Below are 26,109 nucleotides of genomic sequence, written 5' to 3'. Positions count from 1 at the left end.
TTAATACGCAGCCTCTTGTAATTATCTTTATCGGAAGCCCCTCGCTTAATCCTGGGGTTTGCAGGAGACCCACTTGGGGGCGCAGACTTTGCCGGGTTCCGCTCCAGCTCGGGATCCTTCTCGGCTCCGGCTAGTTCCGGCTCCGGCTCGGCTCGGCTCGAGCTCGGGCTCGGCTCGGGCTACACCGCGGGGTGCGCGCAGAGACCCACCGGGCGCCCACGCTGCGCTGGGAGAGCTGCCTCACCCCTCACTGAGCGCCTACTCGCCGCTCGCCCTCTCAAGGGCTGTACTGAGAGGTTCGGCTTCCCAGATCCCGGGTTTGAGAAGGATGGACTCCGAGCGATTCGGGTTGGGTAGGCTCGGATTTTCCGAGTGGGAACCAGGAGAGGTTTACCCACGTGCTGCGTTTCGAGACAACTTTAACAAATACGGGTGCTTCACGTGAAAATCAGGCTTTCTTCGAAAAATTATAAAATCTGACAATAATTTGCTAGCTTCTGTGTGGGGTGGGTCCCAGTAGATACGCCCTATTTTCCAACTTACCTTCCCCATTTAGGGCTCGCCACATAATATACTGGTACACACTTATAATTTAAAAACTCACTGTTCATCTGAAATTTCGATTTCACTGGACCTCCTGTAATGCAATTTGCTAAACGTGGCTTCCTTGCTCTGGCCGGGTTAGTCCGCTCAGGCCTGTCTCTACTTCTCCAGCTCCCGTGAATTTTGCGACCCGGAACAGTCCGGCCGCTAGAGCGCTGGGGTGGGTTTGGCTGGAGGTGGAGTAGGCACGGATTAAATAAATGTTTCCCACTCCTTTCCCCTTGGGGATTTTCAGGGAAGGCCTTGGCTCAGGCGGTGGCATTGGAGGGCTGGCGGGGTTCATATTGGTGGTAGTGGGGAGAGTGTGGCTGGGAACCGGGTCTTGGTCTTAATAGGCGACTGGATGCGGGGAGGGCGGGTCCGCGCCGGGCCTCCACCGGGGAATCCACCAGGAAGGGGAGAGAAGACTCCGAAGGAATCTGGAACTTTCGGCGTTTAGAGGTTTAGGGAGGGGACGACTCTCGCTGATAACCGGCGTGGGGTTGGTAGCGGGGACGACTGGAGAGGAGAGAGGAGAGGGTGCTGATGGAGGGGACCGCAGCTGGGAGGGCGGCGACCAAAGGGAGGGGGGCAGGTGGCGTCCCCATGTCGCGGGGTCCCGGGCGTGACGCGTCCGCGCCGCGCTGATTGGAGCCCTCCGGGAGCCCGATTGTATAAAGCGCTCTCAGAGCTGCGCCCCTTCCGCGAAAGTGACGGACCAGAGGGCCCAGCTTCGCCGCTGGAGAAGCCATGACCGGCAGAGACGCGCTTTCCGACGGGCGTGCCAGAAGCAGGGCGCTGGTGCCCGGAGGCCCGTCCACCGGCTCGCGCCCCCGGGGCTTCGCCATCACCGACCTGCTGGGCCTGGAGGCCGAGCTGCCCGCACCTGCGGGCCCCGGCCCGGGATCTGGGTGCGAAGGCCCGGCAGCCGCGCCCCGCGTGGGCCCAGGGCTCGGAGGCTCCTGCCCGGCACGCGGAGCCCTTCCGTTGGGCCTCGGTCTCCTCTGCGGTTTCGGCGCGCAGCCCCCTGCGGCTGCCCGGGCACCCTGCCTGCTCCTCGCCGACGTGCCCTTCCTGCCGCCCGAGGGGCCTGAGCCCCCCGCCCCGCGCTTCCCCGGCCGCCCACTGCCCTCGGCCGCCCGCCAGAAACGCAGCGAGAGCGTGTCGACGTCGGGTAAGGAGGCCAGTCCGCGACCCTACTGTCTCTTCCCTCGGCTCGGGTGGGCAGAGTGACACTCTGGCGCCCTGTCGGGCCCCACCCCAGTCCCCCAGATCTATAGAAGTGGGGACCCCAGAGCGTAGCCGCGCGGGGAGGCGCATTCTCGCACCAGCACCCTCTGCGCCCCCGCCCCCGCCCCGGCCTCTCCTCTGGGCTTGGTCGCCGCCACCCCGCGGACACCACCACCCGATCAGGGCCCGCCCTGGGGTCTCGGCGACCCAGCCTCCGGGGGACACTTTCCGCCACGCGGGGCTCGGCCTCTGGGTGCCGCAGGGGTCGGGAAACCTGGGTGGGCCTACCTCGTTTATCAGCGGCACGGAACCCGGTACCCGCCGGCCCCAGGCGGGATTAGACGAATTGATTGACGGATTGACAGGCCCTTGACAAGCGCGGGGCGGAGGCCTGGATCTGTCCTCCTCCGGGTGCTGAAGAGCGAGTCTGGGCATCCCGCTTCTCCCCTACTCCCCGCACCGGAGAAGCGAGCTCTCCCGCTTACAGCAGCTGTGCCCAGATCCTCAGAGAAGTCGGCACGGACTGTAGGGGAAAGCAGGGAGCGGTGGAAATCGACAAAGACAGGGCGGAGAAGTCGAAAGGTTTGGGGCATGGGGGAAGAGAACGGAGAATTTCAGAAGAGTTCGAGGGAGAACAGCTATGTGATAGTAGACCGCAGAGCTGAGCATCCAGGCGGCTGAATGCAGAAACTGCGGGGCCTCCACTGCTGATTAAAGCAAGCAGGCGCGGTCGGCAGACACCCTCTCTGAGAGGACTGTATTTCATCAGTGTCTACTAGGTGCCAAGTTGCTTCGGTCCTGTCCGGCTCTTTGAGACCTGATGGACGGTGGCCCGCCAGGCTCCTCTGTCCATGGGATTCTCCCGGCAGGAATATTGGAGTGAATTGCCATGCCCTCCTCCAGGGGATCTTCCCGACCCAGGCCTGGAACCTGCATCTCTTGTGTCTCCTGCATTGGCAGGGGGTTTCATTACCACCAGTATCTAGCAAATAACCACCCCCTCCATTTGTTGTCTCACTAAAAATGCAGGAACCGATTTCATACTGTGGATTTTTTTCCCCTGTGAGGACCCACAAAGCTAAGGGAAAATACAACCACATCCTAGCCTGTGAGGGTATTTCTCAAGACCAAGACCAATAGTGTCTTGTGGAATCGTCATGTGACTGGGAGTGTAATGAAAGTTTCTTAGAGCCACAATAAAAAGGAAAATAAATAGGTGAAACAGATTTAAATACTATGTCTCATTTAATCCAATACCTACAAAATATTGTCATGGTATGTGTTATCAATATAAGAGTTATTAATATTTTACTCTGAGGGGGTCTATTGTTTTCAGTGCATTGGATATTTCACGCTCACAGCTGGTCTCAATTTAGACTGGCCGCATTTCCGGGCTCCATAACCTTATGTATCTAATGGTATCAGATTGGACAGCACAGATAGTATAATGTCATAATCCAATCTTCTGGTGAACTCACTGATGTAGGAGTAAAACATATTATTTTACTACTTCTGCTTTTATTAGTTTACATTTAGTATTTTGAAACATATATGCTTTTTAACAACAAACCTGACCATAGGTCGGTCTTCTAAACTTTCTTTCAGCTTAAATCTTTCGATATAATGGATTTCAAAAGATAAAGCAGAGTGGAGTGGGTTCTTAAAATTTTTGATGTGCATCTGTGAATCATCTGGGTACCCTTGCCAAGAATGAGTTTCCCAGGTCCCACTTTCAGAGACTTGAAATTGGTACAGCAGGGCAGGGGGCCAGCTCTGAGGAGGGTTTTGATGTCACAAACCTCAGTCTTCCCCTTGAGAAGTGGTGGCATAATGGCTAAGATGAGGAACGTGAGATGGAAGCAGAAGGAAGTGTATGAATTTGGAAGCTGAAGGGAACAGGAAATGCAATTAGTGTTCAAGTAGCTTAGGCTTCACACACATTTGGGGTTTGAATTCCAACTTCACTGTTGACAACCTTTGTGATCTTGGGACAAGTTAATCTCTCTGTGCCTTGGTTTCCTCCTCTGTAAAAGGAGGATAATAATAGCAGCTGTCATGGAGTTTTTTTTTTTAATTTATGAAGAATAATGTTGATATGAATGGGCAATCAGTTAAGTGCAGCACTTGGAATATGTCATCAGATGTGAAAACCGTGATCTTGTCTTGTTAAATATTCACATCCCAGACAAGTTCATAGCTTCAGTCCTCAAATTAAAATCCAGAGGGCAAAATGAAAAATGTGCTCACCTCTAAAGTCCTCTTCTTCTCCTTGTGCTAACAGATGAGGACAGCCCTTCTGAAGACAGGAGTGACCGGAAGGCGTCCCCGGCCCCCAGCAAGAGGAAGAAGAGGAGGCACAGGTACTAAGATCCCACGTGGCATTCCCCACCCCGCCTTCCTCGAGACCTTCTGCCTGAGAAGGTCTGGTCTTGCCTTGGGGGCACAGGTACTAAGATCCCACGTGGCATTCCCCACCCCACCTTCCTCGAGACCTTCTGCCTGAGAAGGTCTGGTCTTGCCTTGGAGCGGCATGGGAAAGGACACAGTAGCCATCTGGGAATGTAATCCTGCCATTCCTGGGGGCTGCAGGTCAGCCTTTGTAGCATTTTACTAATGATGATGATGATTATTTTAAAAAAGGTTTTTGCCACACCATGTGGGATCTTGGTTCCTCAACCAGGAATGGAACCCCCTGCATTGGAAGCAGAGTCTTAACCACAAGACTGCCAGAGCATTTTGAGCACAGCACTATTAGACCCTGGAGCATTTTGAAGACACAATTTTGTGGGCCCTTTGAATAAGTCTTCTTAAAATGAGTTGGTGGAGTTTATTGAGGAGGAAAAAAAGACCTAAAGAGCTCTGTTTTGCTTGAACCAAACTGTGGACTTCCCAGAGGCTACTCATTTGGAGATGGGGTGCCCAGCTCTCATCTGGGTGCCCCAGATGAGGTGGGCAGAGGTGGGGAGCAGGCCCGGGGTCCTCTGAGGCTGGGAAGCCTGGCCACCTCCTGTGGTCATGTGCCCATGTGCCTCTCTGCAGGACTGTTTTCACTGCCCACCAACTGGAAGAGCTGGAGAAGGCCTTCAGTGAGGCCCACTACCCTGATGTGTATGCCCGGGAAATGCTGGCTGTGAAGACTGAACTCCCAGAAGACCGAATACAGGTGCAGGGGCCCCCTCTCCTCCCAAAGACACCCAGAGACCATGCTGTTCTCACATGCAGTGAGTCAGCCCACAGCCGCCTTGAAACAGCCCCCTCCGTCCACAAACTGAGGGTCACTTAGATGCCAGAGTCTTCCTCTGTGTTCATTTAGAGAGGATGACCCCTGTAGCCATCCAGACTTTTTACCTTTTATTAAATCATTCTTAAAAATTATACAATTTGTGCCACATCTAGAAATTATGTAAAGATATCAATGAAAAAAATGACTATCCATCCATGGCAGACCCTCAAAGAAACCAGTGTAAGTAGCTGATGAGGACTTTCTGCATACCAGCCCCATGCCATATACACACTTGACCCTGAAATACACACTCACACGCACACAGAAGACTGGTCTTTGTCTTCACGTTAAGCCATCTTATGTCTGACAGCACATCCTTTCCAAGTCAGAAGACATGCCATTCACTCCTTTTTTAAAGTTTTACTTTAATTAAAAAATATATTTATTTATTTTAATTGGAGGATAATTACTTTGCAATACTATGGTGGTTTTTGCTATACATTGACATGAATCAGCCATGGGTGTACATGTGTCCCCCATTCTGAAGCCCCCTCCCACCACCCTCTCCACCCCATCCCTCTGGGTTGTCCCAGAGCACTGGCTTTGGGTGCCCTGCTTCATGCATCAAACTTACACTGGATATTTACTTTACATATGATAATGTGCATGTTCCAGTGTTATTCCCTCATATCATCCCACCCTCGCCTTCTCCCTATAGTCCAGTAGTCTGTTCTTTATATCTGTGTCTCTTTTGCTGCCTTGCATATAGGACCGTCATTACCATCTTTCTAAATTCCATATATACATGTTAATATACTGTATTGGTGTTTTTCTTTCTGACTTACTTTACTCTGTATAATAGGCTCCAGTTTCATCCACCTCATTAGAACTGACTCAAATGCATTCTTTTCTTAGCTGAGTAATATTCCATTGTGTAATGTACCACAACTTCCTTATCCATTTGTCTGCTGATGGACATCTAGGTTGCTTCCATGTCCTGACTATTATAAACAGTGCTGCAATGAACATTGGGGTACACGTGTCTCTTTCAGTTCTGGTTTCCTCAGTGTGTATGCCCAGCAGTGGGATTGCTGGGTCATATGGCAGTTCTATTTGCAGTCTTTTAAGGAATCTCCACACTGTTCTCCATAGTGGCTGTACTAGTTTGCATTCCCACCAACAGGGTAGGAGGGTTCCCTTTTCTCCACACCCTCTCCAGCATTTATTGTCTGTAGACTTTTTAATGGTGGCCATTCTCACCGGCATGAGATAGTACCTAATTTTGATTTGCTTTTCTCTGATAATGAGTGATGTTGTTTTCATGTGTTTATTAGCCATCTGTATGTCTTCTTTGGAGAAATGTCTGTTTAGTTCTTTGGCCCACTTTTTGATTGGGTTGTTTGTTTTTCTAGTTTTGAGCTGCATGAGCTGCTTGTATATTTTGGAGATTAGTTCTTTGTCAGTTGTTTCATTTGCTATTATCTTCTCCCATTCTGAAGGCTGCTTTTTTACCTTGCTTATAGTATCCTTCATTGTGCAAAATCTTTTATATTTAATTAAATCCCTATTGTTTATTTTTGTTTTTATTTCTATTACTCTGGGAGGTGGGTCATAGAAGATCTTGCTATGATTTATGTCAGAGTCACTCACTTTTTAAACAATATTTGACACTAATCTTTTGTTAAGATAAAGCAATCCAACAACTGAGGTTAGAAGAGACCATTGCTTGGTGAACATTCCCATCAGAGTAAAAAATGGCTTCTTTGCACAGTGTGGGATACTCTGATTTTGTCTTGTCATGCTTGACTCCATGGAAACTTCAGTGGAAATTGATCCGGATCACCTAGCACTACCAGTCCTGTGAGCTGTGAGACAGGCCAGGTGCTCCCAGAGAGGGTAGCTGGTCCTTGCACCCCTCTGTGCTGGGGTGGGGGTGTCCTCCTATAAGCCTCTCTGCTTCCCCTCCTACCTTAATCTAGGTCTGGTTTCAAAACCGGCGGGCCAAGTGGCGGAAGCGAGAGAAGCGCTGGGGCGGCAGCAGTGTGATGGCCGAGTACGGGCTCTACGGGGCGATGGTGCGCCACTGCATTCCGCTGCCTGACTCCGTCCTGAGCTCTGGGGAGGGCGGCCTGCTGGGCTCCTGCGCACCCTGGCTCCTGGGTAAGGAAGAGGGCCTTGTGGCCGCGCCGCTCAGGCAACGTCTGGGGTCCCTGTGCCTGGAGGGCCACTGCCAAGCCAAGCAGTGTAAATGTACTCCGATTTTTTAATTAATGACAAGGCCTGGACTCTGATCGGTTGCCTTATTTTTCACTGGAAGTGTGTAGGCAGTGTGTGGACAGGTCCAGTCAGCCCCTGGTTCTCTGAGTGGAATGATACACATTCATTCCGTGAAATATGTATTTCCAGTGTTGAGTGCTGTCAACCACACAGTTCAGAGCTCATGGCAATAGAAAGCAAGATGGGGCAGGCAGTGAACCTACAGGCCGTTAACCGCATGTACCCTGGAGTGGAGGTCTGGTTCTCTGTCCCGGTTCAGCTGATAACAACCTGCGACTTAGCTGTTCTGTCCCCCAGTTTTTGTGCTAGAACGGTCTGCTCTGTTGGAGTTCAAGCTTTGAGGCTGGAAGTTCTAAGAAGCTGGCATCCTTACTGGTCTGTTGGCTGGCTATTACCAAAGAACCACAGGCTTGGAGAAATGAGTTATAGGCAGCATCCAGGCAAATTAGGTGGAGAAAAACACAAGGTAGAAAGTTAGGATTAGGGGGATGCTCGCAGGGGGCCAATTTTAGGCTGCGGAGGAGGAGGGTTTTTGTTCAGCGAAACTTTTTTGAACTCCTACCCATCTGAAACTATGCTGGGACTGGAGATATCAAGTCATCTTTGCCCTCAAGGACTGGAGAGCTGAGAGGGAATGCTGGGCAGGTCACCCGGCCCACCCCTCTGAGCTTACATGAGCAGGTGGGGTGAGCTTACTGAGTCTACAGGTCTGCGGCCTTACAAGAAAGTAGGCCTCGGGTTGCTAGACTCCTGACTTTTTGAGAGAAGCTGGACATCTGGCTTTTGATGTAAATCTCTTGATTTTAAAATCTTGCCAACAAACTTTAAAATAAAAATTTAAAAACCATTATGTCATCCAAATAATTGTACGCTGTGCCCAGTGTACAAACCCTAATGTTGAGAGTTACCTACAAGACTCTCTGGTAGGCCCCAGACAGGCACCAGCAACGGAAATCCTAATGGGATTTACAGAGCAATGACAAGGAAGAAATTTTACTTAATTGCTGTATTTAAAGACTGCAGAAGGAAATGGCAACCCACTCAAGTGTTCTTGCCTGGAGAATCCCATAGACAGAGGAGCCTGGCAGGCTACAGTCTATGGGGTCATAAAGAGTCGGACACGACTGAGACTACACACATATTTAAAGATAAATATTTTATTTATTATTTATTTTCTTCTTCTTTTTTTTTTTTGCTAGGGATGCATAAAAAATCCGCAGGGACGATAAGGAAAGCAGAAAGTGAAGAAAAGCTGGCAGGACTCTGGGGCTCTGACCACCTCAAGGAAGGTTCTAGCCCCCATCAGGCGGGACCCCAGAGGGGCTTGGAGGAAGGCAGTCCTGTGAGCAGTGTGGAAGACGTGGTCATTGATCTCTCCAGCTCCACACGCCAGGAGGCTGAGAGAGTGCAGCCGGGGGTCGGGGCCCAAGGACGTCCAGACTCTGAGGGGCTAGAGGGGCTCCAACCTGGGAAGGAGGGGGCCTTATGAGACCACAGGCCTCTACCCCTAACATGCAAAGGCTGGAAATGTGCGCATTCCTCACCAGCATTTTTCAGAAGACAAACGTTGTCCAAGACAAATGCTCTCAGCTGGATTTTCTTCTTCCTGTGTCAGGATAAAATGTAATGTCACTTGCTTTAAGAAGACACATGGTGACTCTTGGAACATTCCACTGCATTCTAGAATGGAAATCATTCCTTGAAGGCACGTGAATCAATTAATTAGATCTAAAACTTGCATTCTCTTCTGTAGGTAGAACTTGAGGAGGGAGGATTTCAAGCCCCAAACGCATTCTCACTGCCAGACATCCTGAGGTTTGGTTCAGTAGACTGTGTAGATTCATAGGCTGAGTATGCTGTCCTTACACTGAATCCAAAAATACAGAAGTATTTAATCTACAGAGAATCATATATCTTCATAAATAGTGAAGACCTTGGGCAGCCCCCATATGAATGAAATATGATATTCTTACCTTGAACCTGGCTTTAGACATTTCCATTTTCTTGTTAGACAATGCTTCTGTGTCCCTCTGAGTATCATTTGATTGGGTCTGTGAGTCTTGGAATGTTTCCTCCAAGGAAGCCCTCTCTCCTTTCCTTTCTGATACAGCAGGGAACCATTTCTGAACAACTGTTGAATATCTTATAAACAGTGTTTTAAGGTCAGATCAGGCTTCTCGGTTTTTTAAAATTTATGTTTGAGAGCACTTTAGAGACTTGATTTCGTGAATGTTTCCTTGCCTCTATTTCCTTCCTTTATTTATTATTTAAAAATAAACGTTTTATGGTTTGCTCGGTTCTCATGCACCCCCTCTGTCTACATGTTCATCTACTGCCGCCCTGACCAAGCGCATCCCCATTTCCTGCCCCAAACATCATGCCTGAAGCCTTCATGCTTGGCTGTAGCTTTTACCCTCTGTTGCTCTGTAAACTCCTATAGGTCAGTGGCCGTATCTAACTCCTTTTTATTTTTTTAATGGAGAACTCTTTATATTGAAGTATACCCAATTAACAGTGTTGTAATAGTTCCAGGTACACAGCAGAGCGACTCAACCATATATTATACATGTATCCATTCTCCCCCAAAGTCCCCTCCCATCCAGGCTGCCATGTAACATTGAGCAGAGTTCCCTGTGCCATAGAGTAGGACCTTGTTGGTTATCCATTTTTATATATAGCAGTGTCGATCTCAATCCACCTGCAATGCAGGAGATCACCTGCAATGCAGAGACACAGGTTTGATCCCCGGTGGGGAAGATCCCTTTGAGAAGGAAATGGCACCCCACTCCAGTATTCTTGCCTGGGAATTCCAGTGGAGAGAGGAGCCTGTTGGGCTACAGTCCATGGGGTCGCAAGAGTTGGACACAACTTAATGACTAAACCACCCTCACTACGTGTCAATCTGAAATTCCCTAACTATCCCCTTCCCTCCAGTCCTTTCTGAGTTCAGAGTCCAGACAGAGCTTGCGGCTCACTGATGGGGAAGCTGAAGGGGAAAACATGCCCCCCAGTCCCCTGAAGAGGCAGAGAGGAAGGAGGGTGGGGACCTTCTACAGGTGACTTCCCCCAGGAATGGGCACAGCACCCCTCAGCCCGGACATGGCTCTTTAGTCTCTGCAGATGAGAAAACAGAGCCTCTTCCCTGTGGCCTCTTTTCTCATCCTGAGCTTCTCCCAGACTACTGTGGAAATTAAATGTCACCTATCCTTACCGTCACAGCAGCAAACCACAAGCCCCACTTTCTCTCATTCATTCTGGCACCTGGAGATCTCGCTCGAAGCCTGGGCCTGATGGTGGGAGGGTTGTTGTGAGGAGAATCTGGACGTTGATTTCTCTGCCTCCTACTGGACTCACAGAGCAGGCCCCAAGTGACACAGCCACATTTATTCCATTCCGTCTCCTGCCTCCAGCCAGTTCTCAGATTCTTGCCTCCATCTCTTCCTAGTTTATCCAGAGTTGAGTTTGAGGGAGAGAGCTAGTAACCTGTACAATTTATATATATCCCACTCATAAAATAAAAATTCAGTCAGTTCAGTTCAGTCGCTCAGTCGTGTCCGACTCTTTGTGACCCCATGAATCGCAGCACGCCAGACCTCCCTGTCCATCACCAACTCCCAGAGTTCACTCAGAGTCACGTCCATTGAGTCAGTGATGCTGTCCAGCCATCTCATCCTTTGTCATCCCCTTTTCCTCCTGCCCTCAATCCCTCCCAGCATCAGAGTCTTTTCCAATGAGTCAACTCTTCACATGAGGTGGCCAAAGTACTGGAGCTTCAGCTTTAGCATCATTCCCTCCAAAGAACATCCAGGGCTGATCTCCTTCAGAATGGACTGGTTGGATCTCCTTGCAGTCCAAGGGACTCTCAAAAGTCTTCTCCAAAACCACAGTTCAAAAGCATCAATTCTTCGGCACTCAGCTTTCTTCACAGTCCAATTCTCACATCCATACATGACCACTGGAAAAACCATAGCCTTGACTAGACAGACCTTTGTTGGCAAAGTAATGTCTCTGCTTTTAAATATGCTATCTAGGTTGGTCATAACTTTCCTTCCAAGGAGTAAGCATCTTTTAACTTCATGGCTGCAGTCACCATCTGCAGTGATTTTGGAGCCCCCCAAAATAAAGTCTGACACTGTTTCCACTGTTTCCCCATCTATTTCCCATGAAGTGATGGGATGCAGCCACTAGAAATAACAACCAGGCATGGAAACATGTTCATGAAATGTTGCTGAGTGGAAACACTCCTAAATGAATCCCCCAAAGGATACAAGTAGAAAAAAATAGGTAAAGTAGAATAAAAATGCAATAAAGAAACTTAACTGGCATAAAAATAATACAGATAATGGACAAATTTCTAGGCAAAATTACTTAAAGGAGGAGAAGGCAGGTAGAAGCAAAAGAGAAAGGTCCTAGAGACAGTAATAGAGGCCATTTAAAAAGTATATAAGAACACTGATGTCTCTGTTTTTTCAGTCATTAAATGGGAATCATAATAGAACACCCTTGTTCCTGAAGAGAACGGAAAGATGTGAATAAAGTGAGTACCTCCGTTTACAGCGTGGCAGAGAAAGAGAAAAATATTGACTGTTGTTGCCACTGTTACTGGCACTCCTAGTCTTCAAGGCTCAAGGAAAATACTTGTCATCATCATTAGGTAACAACATGGGACCCAATAAATAAATCATGGGATACAGGTCGGAGCACCGTGCAAAGAGCTGTTAAGAGCCCCAGGGGCAACGGCTTAACTCCACTCAGTGTCTGCGGGCACAGGAGAGGGACATGCCCAACACGGAGAAACGTGCCTTGCCTGGTGAACTTGAACCTGGGCTGGGCCTTCCAGCAGCTGGGGTACGCAGGCAGGGTCTGTCCTGACTCCTTCGCCTTTCCCCCTGGCTTGTCCCCACAAAAAAGCCACCGGACCCTCCGCAGGCATCCTAACTTCCCATTGGTCAGAATTACTATCACTCTTGGGTCTAAACCAATCGTGAGTCAAGGGGGCAGAATTCCTCTGGCTTCAGTTCAGTTCAGTCGCTCAGTCCTGTCCGACTCTTTGCGTGCGACCCCATGAATTGCAGCACGCCAGGCCTCCCTGTCCATCACCAACTCCCCGGGTTCACTCAGACTTACATCCATCGAGTCCGTGATGCCATCCAGCCATCTCATCCTCTGTCATCCCCTTCTCCTCCTGCCCCCAATCCCTCCCAGCATCAGAGTCTTTTCCAATGAGTCAACTCTTCGCTTGAGGTGGCCAAAGTACTGGAGTTTCAGCTTGAGCATCATTCCTTCCAAAGAAATCCCAGGGCTGATCTCCTTCAGAATGGACTGGTTGGATCTCCTTGCAGTCCAAGGGACTCTGAAGAGTCTTCTCCAAAACCACAGTTCAAAAGCATCAATTCTTTGGCGCTCAGCCATCTTCACAGTCCAACTCTCACATCCATACGTGACCACTGGAAAAACCATAGCCTTGACTAGACGGACCTTAGTCGGCAAAGTAATGTCTCTGCTTTTGAATATGCTATCTAGGTTGGTCATAACTTTTCTTCCAAGGAGTAAGCGTCTTTTAATTTCATGGCTGCAGTTAGGCCAGAAATTCACTGCTGGGGAAGGACATGGCAACCCACTCCAGTATTCTTGCCTGAAAAATCCCATGGACGGAGGGGCCTGGTAGCCTACAGTCCATGGGGTTGCGAAGAGTCGGACACGACTGAGCGACTTCACTTTCATTTTTCACTTTCACGGATTGGAGCAGGAAATGGCAACCCACTCCAGTATTCTTGCCTGGAGAATCCCAGGGACAGAGGAGCCTGGGTGGGCTGCTGTCTATGGGGTCGCACAGAGTCGGACACGACTGAAATGACTTAGCAGCAGCAGCAGCAGAAGTTCCCTGCAAGGAGATCCAACCAGTCCATCATAAAGGAAATCAGTCCTGAATATTCATTGGAAGGACTGATGCTGAAGCTGAAGCTCCAATGCTTTGGCCACCTGATGTGAAGAACTGCCTCATTGGAAAAGACTCTGATGCTGGGAATGATTGAAGGTGGGAGGAGAAGGGGACACAGGATGAGATGGTTGGATGGCATCACTGACTCAATGGACATGAGTTTGAGTAAACTCTGGGAGTTGGTGATAGACAGGGAGGCCTGGTGTGCTGCAGTCCATGGTGTTGCAAAGAGTCGGACATGACTGAGCGACTGAACTGAACTGAGCTGAAAAATTCACCTGTGGTCCCCAAGCTCCTCTTGCCCTGAAACTGGGCTTCTCCCAGCAAAGAAGAAAAAGGGGTGGCTGCTGATCAGCCAAGGGTCAGGCTGGCCATGGGCAGGATGTGAAATAATGTAAGTGACACTTAAAAAAGAAAGCAGATGAAAATCCTTTGAAACCTTCAGAGCGTTTATCTATGGATCATGGGTTAATGGATACTTCTTCTTTTCATATTTTCTATATTTTGTAAACTTATGTAAAAATAAAACAGTTAATATGAATAGTATTAAAATGATAATTCCTCTTTCTTTATTTAGGGCTAAGTATACACAGGACAAGAATCTCATTTAAAAAACAGCTAAAACATTTTATGATACAGAGTCTGTATTTTGCCTGCATCTCTCGTTGTGTCGATACAAGCGCCAAGTTGATAGGAAACACATGGTCCCTTTAAACCCTCACTCAAATCATGCAGCCAATGGGAATCTTACCACTGACAGTAGGACAGAATTGTTCCCAGCTTTCAAAATTGCTTGCCAGCTGAAATTTTGGCTGTAAAAGCCTAAAAGGAGATTTTAAAAAATTATAATTTTAGCAAGGTCAATTTGGACAGATTCCTACTATGAACCAGTGTCACCCTGGCTGCCTTTTGGTGACAGGAGCAGTCCATCAGTGTATGAGAAACGTGTATGACCCCAGGAGATATTTTCAGAAATGACGGGAGAACAAGATATGGCAATCAGTGTTATTTCTGTGGGTTCACCAGTATAAATATAATAAACTATTGTTCTCGGTGGTCTATAAATCATGTCCGTATTGTCTTTTTTGATTCTCATAACAGGTGAGAAACTGAGCTGCAGAAAAATTAAGTGAACTTGCTAAGCTGATTCTCAATTTCTAGGGCTCAGGGCCAGAAGAGCTAAGTCACCCTTGAAACAGACGGAGGTGGTGATTTGCTTGGCCACACGTGAGCCCTGCCTGAAACTGTCTGCTCAAGCCCCAGAGCAGACAGCCTGAAGAGCAGAGAGAACAAACGTGTGCAGATACGGAGGTGGCAAGGCTGGTCACCGAGGAAAGCAGTCCCTTTATGTTTTAAAATAGTTATATGGCTGCACCAGGTTTCAGCTGTGGCATGTGGGGTCTAGTTCCCTGACCAGGGATTGAAGTTCAGAGTCTTAGCCACTGAACCACCAGGAAAGTCCTGAAAGCGTTCACTTTTTGATACATTATTGGGACCATTGTTTATCCAAACGGGAAAAAATGAAATGGCCCTCAGTTTCATGCCTTACAGGAAAATATGTCCAGATGAATCAGACAAACGTGAAAGGCAGAACTATGGAGCTTTTAGAGGTCTGGGTCTAGAAGATGCTTCAGTTGCCCCAAAGCGATGGTTGAAAACAGCCACTTTATTTTGCTCACAGTTTCGTGGGTCTTCTTACAGCATGAGGCTTACCAAGCCTCAGCCTCTCTTTCCATCCATCTATCATCTCATCTCTCTGTCCACACATTAGATACATTTTTCTGAACCATTTGAGAGGAAGCTGTTATCTCTGTTTTTCCAGCATTTATTGAGATATAATTGACATACACCATTGTGTAAGTTTGAGGTATACAAGATGATGATTTGATACATGTATAACTTGTGAAATGTAATAAGGTTAGTTAAACCATCCAAATGGTTACTATTTTGTTGTTGTTATGAACATTAAACATCTAGTCTCATAGCATCTTTCAGATATACAATACAACACTGTTACCTATAGTCACTGTGCTGTACATTAGAGCCCCAGAATGTACTGATCTTGTAACTAAAAGTCTGTACGCTTTGACTGACATCTTCCTATTTCCCCCATTTCTCTGCCACCTGGCCACTACCGTCCTACTCTCCATTTCTGTAAGTTTGATATTTTTAGATTCTGCACAAGCCAGATCATATCTTGTCCCACCTTCTCTGTCTGACCTGTTTTACTTAGCAAAATGCCTTCAAGGTCCATCCGAGTTGCTGCAGATAGTAAGATTTCTTTTCTTTTTTTTTTTTTGGCTGCAACGAGTGGCACATGGGATCTTACTTAGTTCCCTGACCAGGGATTGAACCAGAGCTCCCTGCAGTGGAAGTGTGGAGTCTTAATCGCTGGAGGACTGCTAGCGAAGTTCCTGGATTTCCTTCCTTTTTAATAGTGACTACCATTCCACCGTACACACACACACTACACACACTACATCTTTACCCATTCACCTGCCAATGGACACTTTACATTGTTTTCATACCCTGACTCTTGCGGATGAAACTACAGTGAACATGGGAGGTGCGGATAACTTTTCCAGAAGTGAGTTTTATCTCCTTTGGATAAATATCCAGAAGTGGAATTGCCTGATCATATGGTAGTTCCATTTTTAATTTTTTGAAGACCTCCCCATAGTGGGAGTGTTTTCCATAGTGGCTGTTCAGTTCAGTTCAGTCACTCAGTCATGTCCTAATCTTTGCAACCCCATGGACTGCAGCATGACAGGCTTCCCTGTCCATCATCAACTCCTGGAGTTTCCCCAAACTCATGTCCATGGAGTTGGTGATGCCTTCCAACCATCTCATCCTCTGTCATCCCCTTTTCCTCCCGCCTTCAATCATTCCCAGCATCAGGGTCTTTTCAAATGAGTCAGTTCTTCGCATCAGGTGGCCAAAGTATTGGAGTTTCAGCTTCAGCATCAGTCCTTCCAATAAATAATCAGGACTGATCTCCTTTAGGATGGACTGGTTGGATCTCCTTGCAGTTCAAGGGACTCCCAAGAGTCTTCTTCAATACCACAGTTCAAAAGCATAAATTCTTTGGCGCTCCGCTTTCTTTGTACCTATCCCTTTATCTCTTGATACTGTGTGTATTTTTTAAGAATAAGGACATTCTCTTACATAACCTGAGTAGTTATCAACTTCAGAAAACCTGAGTACAATACTTGAAATCTCAGTACAAAATTCTAAACCTGAGTAAAATATAGTACTCTGAATACAACACTTTATCCAACACAGAGTTAATTAGATACAATATCAAATACTAGATTAAATACAGTGCTCTCATTTGAATACAAAGCTATTATTTAGTGCCTTTATCTAGTATTGATTACAATATTCTAAATATGCATACAATACTTTTATCCACCGCTTTGCTCACATTCCAGTTCTGCCAACTGACAACAATGGCCTCCACAGTTCCTTTCTTTTCCATCCAGGATCCAGTCTAGAGTCTCACGTTGCATCTAACCATCATGTCCTTCATGACATGATGTCCTGCAGCCTTTCTTTGTTTTTTTGTGACATAGATATTTTTTTAAAGAAATTATTTATTTGACTGCACCAGGTCTTGGTTGTGGCATGTAAGATCTACTTCCCTGACCATGGATCAAACCCCAGCCCACTGCATTGGGTTTTTGGAGTCTTACCTACTGGACCACCAGGGAAGTCCCAGCATTGATATTTTTGAAGAACATGGATCAATTATTTTACAGGATATCCCCTCAATCTAGGTCTGCCTAATGTTCCTTCATGATGAGATTTCAGGTTATCCATTTTTGGTGGGAACAGCACTGAAGTGAGCAGCTTCAAGGACTGAAAGGCTGACTCTGAGCAGAGAGTGAGAGACAGGAAGCCAGGGATTCCCAAGTTACCTTCTGGACAGCTTCCCATGTGATTGAATTTTTAACAGGGACATATCGAGCTTCCCTGCCAATTCAGGAGATATAAGAGATGCAAGGTCGATCCCTGGATTGGGAAGATCCCCTGGAGGAGGGCATGGCAACCCGCTCCAGTATTCTTGCCTAGAGAATCCCATGGACAAAGGAGCCTCCCAGGCTACAGTCCATGGGATTGCAGAGTCAGACACGACTGAAGCGACTTAACAAACAGTATCGATGCAGTTTTTTAGCATAAGAGAAAGGTACTACCGGAGGGCACCGAGTTTGGAGGTAAGCAGGCAGGCTAATCATCTTCTGAATCCTTTGAGTAGGCCAAGATTCAGTATTTAGGAAAGCCTCCTTTCTGCCCAGTAGAGAAAGCCACTCTCCTCCCTCACCCCTGGCATTTACAGACTCTTGCAGCTGCTGTCCTGGGAGCCTGCTAAATGCTCAGAAGACCCCAGAAGGTTGAGAGTCCTGTCTTCTGTCTGCTTTCTTTTTCCATATTCCTGCTGGGCATGTAACGGCAGCCAGCAAACCTAGGGCTATGGATCTGATCTTGCTTTGGGTATTCTTAGGGCCTCACTAGGAGAAGGCAATGGCACCCCACTCCAGTACTTTTGCCTGGAAAATCCCATGGACGGAGGAGCCTGGTAGGCCGTAGTCCATGGGGCTGTGAAGAGTCGGACACAGCTGAGCGACTTCACTTTGACTTTTCACTTTCATGCATTGGAGAAGGAAATGGCAACCCACTCCAGTACTCTTGCCTGGAGAATCCCAGGGATGGGGGAGCCTGGTGGGCTGCCGTCTATGGGGTCGCACAGAGTCGGACATGACTGAAGTGACTTAGCAGCAGCAGCAGCAGCAGCAGCAGCAGCAGGGCCTCACTGTGGAAGCTATGCAGGGGCTGCAAAGGTTTCAGAATCCGTGGAATGGGATCAAGGATTTTGTCCTGTATACAACTCTAGGGTGACTTCTCTCAGAGAATTACTGGGAAACTCTTTGTTTTCCATGGGATTTTATCAGGGAGCCCACCTTGAGAAGGGCATGGCAACCCACTCCAGTATTCTTGCCTGGAGAACACCCATGGGCAGAGGAGGCTGGCCGGCTGCAGTCCATGGAGTCGCAAAGAGTCGGACACGACTTAGGGACTAACACGCACACACACACGCACCAGAGCACCCACAGGGTGTTCCAAACCCTGTTTGGGTGAAGATCAGCTTCAGCCACACCTTCTAATGCTGCAGAAGTTTTCTCCTCTGGGGAATTTCTCATGCAGCTGTATTCAGCCCAAACAAGCGTGCCATGTCCTGATCACCACTGACAGTCCCTGTTAGTGGTCGCCCCATGCTCGTGTAGGGCTCTCCAGTGATACAAAGAGTGCAACAACTTCTGGAGAGGATGCACTGAAGAGTGTGTTGTGCTCTTTCCCATACCTGTAACCTGGCTGGGGAGAGCAGAACTGTACCCATGACATCCGAGCTCGAGGCCCAGATGCAAGACTTCTCTTCCAGGAGCATCTTACATTAATGCTTCCTCTGGAGTTATCTGTCAACAGGGAACCATAGGGACCCATGGCTTTGTTCTGACTTCTTTGGACCCTCTCCACTTAAAAATTCATCCAAGGCTGACTGCCTTCTTGCTCTTTCCATCAGAATGAATGGGTAAAGAAATCCTCACGGGAGCTTCCCTGGTGGTCCAGTAGCTAAGACTCCGCACTCCCAATGCAGGGGCCCGGGTTTGATCTCAACTCTGGGAGCTAGATCCCGCATCACGAATAACACACTGGCGCCACGTGTTGGCAGGACTGTGGCTGTGCTTGGGCCTGAGTCGAGGATCTGACTCCGTTTTGTTAGACAACCCGCTGTCCCCAGCCCACCCTCGGCCTTCACAGTGCAGCAAGGGGGAATCCTAGATCCCCCAGCTAGGCATCCAAGCAGTGTCTCCTGCATTGGGACCCTTGTGTTGGGACCACGGAGTCTTAACCTCTGGACTGCCAGGAAAGTCCCACAAGTCTGATCCATCTAAATGCACAGGTTGAACACATCTGTGTAGAGAAATTTCTGTTTTTCTATCCTCTTCCTTCCAACCCACCTTCTGCTGTGGGCGTCTCCCTTTGGAAATATCTTCAGCCACATAATTGTCCTGTTAGCCACCTGTTGCTGTGGTTAAGTGCCCAATTTATGGTATTTTGTTATAGGACTCAGACACAAAACCTCTTCTTTTCTCAATTTATGGTCATTTAAAATAAAGAACCCACCTGCCAATGCAGGAGACATAAGAGACCCGGATTTGATCGCTGGATCAGGTAGATCCCCTGGAGGAGGGTATGGCAACCCACTCCAGTATTCTTGCATGGAGAATCCCACGGACAGAGGAACCTGGCGGGCTACAGTCCAAAGAGACGGACACGACTGAAGTGACCTAACTGCAATTCCCATTATTTGCTCTGCCAAGTCCACCACCTTGATTTCTGATGGCTGTGAACAGTAGATCTCTTCCCTCCTTCCCCGTTCCCAAGTTCAAGGCTGCCCTGGGCACAGTCTGACCTAGAGATATGAGGACTGTTTAGAAGGCCTTGTTCAGGAGATGCTCCTGGACTTCCCTGATAGAGATGTGGCTTCAAGACCCCTGCTCTGTTCTGCCTGGTCCTGAAGCAGCTTAGTTAAAGGTAGAATCCATCACTTCTCTGGGCTTCCCTGGCATCTCAGACAGTAAAGAATCTGCCTGCAATGCGAGCCACCTGGGTTCGATCCCTGGGTCCAGAAGATCCCATGGAGGAGGGCATGACAACCCACTCCAGTATTCTTGCCTGAAGAATCCCCACAAACAGAGGAGCCTGGTGGGCTGCAGTCCATGGGGTCGCAAAGAGTGGGACACGATTGAGCGACTAAGCACAGCACACAGAATCCATCGCCAGGTGGCAGTGTTGGCCAGCTTTAAAGTTTGTCAAAATCCGCACGCCTAGAAATTTGAGCGCTGTTTTCTATCCCTCACCTTCTCTTTAAATCGGTCCACAATCTGTCAATCCAGAATCCTGGGGCCCCGACTCAATCCACACATAACCCTCCTGGGTCCTCAGCTGGCGCCTACAGGGTTGGGCTCTGTTTATTCTGGGGCCCCCAGGGGCTGACCCCTGAGGAAGTAATGTTCACACCAGGAGGTCAGCACAGGTTTGCTGCTGACCTTCCTCTGCTGTGGCCTTTGTCTCCAAGTCATGCTCCTATTGTAAGCCTCCACATTTGGGGTGGTTGAGCCGAGATGCAGAGGAGCCCGAGACTGGTGGTGAAGTGGTTTCAGCTACCTTTGCTGTCTTGGACAGGAAAAGGAACTTTACTTCTCAAATCAGCCCAGAGGCTGCTCCCCGGTTTCACTCTGTCCCTCTCATCCCCCTCTTATCCTGAGGAGCCCAGCATCCAGAGTGATCACTGCCAAACAAGCGTCTAAGTAAGGATATCCCCTGGCCTGAGACCTGGGGGGGGGGGGGGGGGGCAGGGTGGCCACTGCCATCCTGACCAACCTGTTCCCTTGCCCTTGGCAGTAGAACCATCCTTCCTTCCCCCATCCCACCTGCCTGCTGCTCATGGTTGGGTCTCAAAGAAAACCCTGAGACTCAGCAGAGGGCATCCTCCCTAGCTGCCCAGCCCCTGAATGTTAATTTTAAGCATGTTAAAATACAAACCTTCCCAGCCCAAACTGCAAGCTGCCCTTCCCCAAAGCTACTGGACCAAAATCTGTCAGTTGGTCTACCCCTGATTGTACTTGAGTCCAGTTTGGAGTTGGTTCCAGGGGAACTGACTTCAACAGGAAACTAGCAATGATGAATTGGGGGGTGGAAGGGGGTGGTGATATGGCTACTGGAGTCCTGAAGTGGGAAGAGAAACAGCGGCTGCAGACTGGGGGTGGGACAGCACCTTTCGAGCTGGGACGATGGCAGTCTGCTGAGTTGGGAGCCAAAGAAAGACAGGGAAGGGGTAGGGAGGGTGTAAGGTATGCAGAACTGAAGCCCCTCAGCCCTTAAATAAGTCTGTGCAGCCCCCAAACCTCAGAAGCTATGATTTTACATAAATTGAAAGAGTCAGCACACCCTTAATGCGATAAACTCACCACTAGGCATCTGAGACCTGAAGGGTTCAGGATATCTCTCCCATTCATTCATTTTGCAAACGACAATACTGAGGTGCTTGCCTTACACACGGTGGGAAGGGGGCAGTAAAGAGGCCTGGTGCAGGGCTTTTGGCTCCTCCACTGTGCCCTCTGTCTACCTGGCTTCCTCGAGGTGGGCGGAGGAGGAAGCCAGGGCTTGGTCCACGCTGACAGTGGTCATGGCTCGCAGTTGTTAGAGACTGGCCCTGAGAGGGACCTCCTGTGTCCTGTGGTTGCCCCTGGCTTGCTGTCACAGCAAGTGTCCAGGCAGAGAGGCGGGAAGAGCCGTGGGTGTGAGGTCCCTGTGGACCTGGGCAGTGAGAGAACCGGTTCCTTCAGGTACCAGTGACACTTCACAGGCAAAGCCGCCGTCTTCTCTGATGGTGCTCTTGACCACTGTGGGGTGTGTGGGGTGTCTTCTGGGGGCCACAGAGAACCTCAAGGCCAAAGTCCTTTCTGTGCTGTGTGGGTGGTTGACACCCCAGTCTTTCCTGCTCACCGGGGGCTGGAGAGAGTTAAAAGCTTCCGGGGTCTGGTGTTGTCGGCATTCAGGGAATTCACTGAGGGAGTTGCCTGAGAACAGACCTACCCGGAAGTCTGGTGGCTCCTCAGATGGGGGTCCCTGGCTCTGGCGGACACCACTGCCAGCCCTGAGCCACCTGGAGTTCTCTCTGGTTTTCACCTGTGGTCTCTCCCACTCTTTGGTGGTGAACCCTCTCACCCTGGGGACACTGTGTTCACCCTCCCTCCCGGGGGGTCCAGTGTGCATGTTATGGGGCACTGCATGGGGGTTGTGGAGCCCACCACTGCTGAAGCCTTGGAGGCATGTCCCCACTCTCCATTGCTGCCACTGAGGTCATGGGGACATTGGGAAATGGCGACCAGAGGGCAGGAAGCCTGACAGCCTTGTGTGACCAATCCCAGACCTCCAGCGGCTGCGTCCTTTCCTTCCTCCAACCCACTTCAAGGCTCTTAGTGTGGATTTTTCTTTTTGGTTTTGCTTTGCATTTCAGTCATTTGAGCTGGTGCCTGTCTCCCTGGCCCTCCCGCTCCTTGGGCTCAGGGGGTGTGTCTGGTTTATCCTTGTCCAGCTGACAGCCTCCACACTGGCCCAAGCACACAGCAGGGAGAGACTCCTCAAATCCTGTCATTGAAGGGAGCTGGGGGAGTGATAACAAGGGCTGAGGAGCAAGGGGGTCCGGTGACTCAGTGCTGAGGGTCTCCTGGACCCTTATCTACAAAGCTGCTCCTTAGAAGGGTCCAGTGGCACAGCTTCGACCAACGCGGGAGGTGAGGCTTAAGAAGGCAAACACCTTACAGCTGCTCAAGTTATGAGCGCTGGCGGCTGAGGCTTCCCATTTGCCAGCCATGAGACCTTGGGTGGCTTCTCCCCTTTCTGTGTTTGCTAAGTGAGGATCAGAGCATCCTTCTCTTAGGATTGTGAGGGTTGCCATCTCCGACTTGAACATCGGGGCTGAGACGTAAAGTGAGCCCAGTTTCCCTCTCAGGCCTCCCTAGTCTGCACCTGCCAATGCACTGCTTTCTGCAGCGGAGGGCTCTGCTTCTATTTTAAGGGCCAGGGCTTCTATGATGCGGGCTGCCTGACGGGCCGGCTGTTCTCAGAACAGTCCAGGCCCCATGAGAAGCTGTTCTGCGGACGTCACTGGGTGTGGCTCCACCTGTGTAGTTCCCGGAAGAGAGCCGCTTCCAGGAGGCAGTCTTGGCCTTGGCCTCTGGGATCTCACCTCAGGTAATGTTGGGCCACAGGACATGCAGTTCTGTACCACCTGGTTGGCTCTGTAATGTTTTCTGTACACACAATCACTTCTCTTTATCCAGCCTGAAGGAAAGCCAGTTTCATACGTCTTGAGAGTCAATTCCGTGTACTTTCTCTATTGTTCTTGCAGTAGGGGCGGGCAGGGGGCGGGGCAGGGCTACCCAGCAGCTCTTATCGCTCCGCAGTGGCGGCGGTTAGAGGCCCCGCTGCTCCACCAACAGTCAGCTTGCAGCTGTCCTCGGCGGTACAGAGCGCAGTGAGAGGTGGATTGTGGCCTTCTTCCCCGGGCCCTCCAGGCCTTCCAGCCTTGGGGTGGTGGGTAATCCTGGGGCCATAGGGACGGACTGAGGATTGTGTCTGGCAGAGTCCTCACCACAGCTGCCCCCCACCAAGCCCAGGCTCTAAGCGGCAGCAAACCTCTCCCCTATCCCACCTCCAAGACCTGATGGCAGCAGCTGTCTCCATGGGTTGCCGTTTGTGGAACCCCGCCCCACTCTGTGTGGCCTGAGGAGCCTGAGTGCCATCTGGGGCTGGGTGGGATCTAGGGACCGGGCTGTGAGGGGCTGCCTGCTGAGATCTGTCTCTTCAGCACACTATGCACTGGTGGGAGGACCCAAACTGGATGCTGGACAATTGCTTCTAGGCAGGGTAACTGGCCTGCACAGGGACCCCTCTTCTTACCAAGGACCTGGGCCTCGCAGGGCAAAAGCTGAGCCTTGGGACCTTGAACCCGTAAAACGAGGGGTAATCATGTTGTTTTGCTTACGAGGTTTGTTACGTGTTAACAGCTGCAAGGAGGCACGGAGACAGAATTAAATGACTCACGGAGACAGAATTAAATGACTCCCCTTCCCTTTCTGGTCAGAACAGATACTAATGTTTGTTTTGGTGGAGGTTTATAGGAACATCATGACTTGACCATGAGCTGACCTCAAGAATAAAGGCTCTGACAACATGAAGTCTGCAACAGCTACCCCACCTCTACCTTTCCAAGAAAAGGGCTTTGTTGAAAAGTTTTGGGGAGTTTAGGGTTTTTAAGGCATGAGCCTCCTCCCTCCTTGCAGGGCCCTGCAATAAACCTTTCTCTGCTCCAGACTCAGGTGTTTTGGTGTTGGTTGGCCTTATGTGGACTTGAGTTTGGTAACATTCTCTGCAGGGGTCTCTAGGGCCTGCTTCTGTGGCCTCTCAGGGCCTGGGTTGGGATAGTCGGAGCAGCATTGCTTATCCACTTGTGGGGAACAGATCCTTCCTCTTGAGGGGGAGCCTTTCATCTATAGAGCAAATGCCTGGGAGTTTTCACCCACTGCTCCAGCATCTGTAGTCATCTTTGGGACCCCCGGCCACACTTACGGTCTTTCTGTATTTCAGTTTTATTATTTATTCTATTAAAAATGGTGATTCAGGGAATTTCCTGGCAGTCCAGTGGTTAGGAATCTGTGCTCTCACTGCATAGGGCCCAGGTTCAATCCCTGATTGAGGAACTAAAATCCTGCATGCTGTGTGGTGAGGCTTAAAAAAAGAAAAAAGTGATTCAGGCCAAGTTGTGAAGCAGAAATTGAGGCGGGAGGGGGTTGCTGCCCAGCACGTGTTTATTTCTTAGGGCTCAGCGTCCTCATATGTTCCACTTGGGAGCTGAGAGTGGGCACGACTTGATAGCACCAGATAACTTTTAAATTAAGTAGAAAAATGCAGGTCAAGCACTTGGCACAGAGCAGCGCCCATGTGTAAGTGCTAACTATTCTCATCGGACCCCAGCACCCCCAGCCTTAAAAAGCAGGCACCATGTGCAAGCAGGCAAGTGCACGCAGGCGCACAGGAGAGGGGGCACACACACACACACACACACACACACACACTGGGGCTGACAGCAGAAGTTCCTCTTACAGCTAATGGGCTGGAACTCAACCAACCAACTTTCAAAATTCCCCTCTCCCTTCTGTTTATCTTATTTATTATGTGTTTAGTTTGTGGGTGTTGTGATATTCGAGTCTGGCTGAGGCAAGTTTCTGTGGGTTCCCTTCTATCTTTCCTGGCTTGATAACTGGGACATAGCCTCCATTCCCGGGCTTCCTGGGTACAGCTGGGGGAGAGAGATATCATGTGTTTCCCCCTCCCCAGGGCTGCATAAGAATAAATGAGTTGGTGTCTGAAACTTGCAGCCTGGGAGGGACACCCAGGGAGCTCAGTAGCCAGGGTGATGTAGGCACAGAGACCTTTAAGGAACTCACCCGAGGTCAGAGAGCTAGAAACGTCAGATTTTGAACCCAGGACACAGAAGCTGCTGCAGCAGGCCGAACCCCCCGGGCGTTTGTTTCGTTGCCACAGGAATGCGGTGGACCCTAGACCACCTCCCTGGGTACCCCCACAGCCTCTTGGGTAGAGGACCCCACTTAGTCCACGGAGCGGGGGTGCTGCTTGTGTGTGTATATTTTGGCGGGGGTCCGGTGCAGGCAGACCTGCGTGTTCCTTTTCCAGGGCGCACGAAGAGACGAATGCCTTCGGCCTCTGAGATGCTGAATGGACCTAACTGGTGGTTCGCTGGCTCCGCGATCGCTCCCGCACTCGGGAGAGCCTGCGTCTCCCCCCTCCCCCCGGGTTCCCCATCTTTGCGGTTCCCCGCGCCGCGCAGCCGTCGGAGCTGGAGGACGCACCGGTTCAAGAGCCGGCAGCCCGCCCCGGGACCCTGTACCCTGCTCTCCGGGAGGCCCCCCTTCCCCAGCTGCTCCCCCTCCCTTGGCGCCCAGCTCTGGAGCGCGAGCTGAGGGATTGGAAGGGGCGGGGCGGGGGCGGTGCCTGAGGGCGGGCCCGGGGCGTTGGCCGGAGGGGCGGGGCGGGGGCGGAGCCAGGGAGGGGCGCGAGCGCGCGAGGACTGGGAGAGGGAGCGGGATTGGGCGAGGGCCGGGGCGTTGGCAGGGGGGCGGGGCCTGGGGCGGGGCGGGGCCGGGGCGGGGCGCGGGCACGCGGGCGCCCGGTTGCCACAGGGCTCTGAGGCGCGGGACTCTGAGGCGCG

The 26,109-nt window shown here is 50.1% G+C and overlaps 1 protein-coding gene across 1 annotated transcript; it reads left to right on the top strand.

Annotated features, from left to right (window-relative positions):
* The first annotated feature begins 1,332 nt into the window (after nt 1-1,332).
* Nucleotides 1,333-8,801, top strand: VSX1 (visual system homeobox 1). The gene is made up of 5 exons (XM_052651277.1): nt 1,333-1,756; nt 4,094-4,172; nt 4,852-4,975; nt 7,015-7,195; nt 8,512-8,801. Exons 1-5 carry the CDS (start codon nt 1,333-1,335, stop codon nt 8,799-8,801), a joined length of 1,098 nt encoding a protein of 365 aa, XP_052507237.1.
* The last annotated feature ends 17,308 nt before the right edge of the window (nt 8,802-26,109 follow it).

Source organism: Budorcas taxicolor, chromosome 13, assembly GCF_023091745.1.
Source record: "Budorcas taxicolor isolate Tak-1 chromosome 13, Takin1.1, whole genome shotgun sequence".
Taxonomy (NCBI): domain Eukaryota; kingdom Metazoa; phylum Chordata; class Mammalia; order Artiodactyla; family Bovidae; genus Budorcas; species Budorcas taxicolor.
The sequence above is the reverse complement of the archived record's forward strand: the minus strand, read 5'-3'. Positions and strand labels throughout refer to the sequence as shown.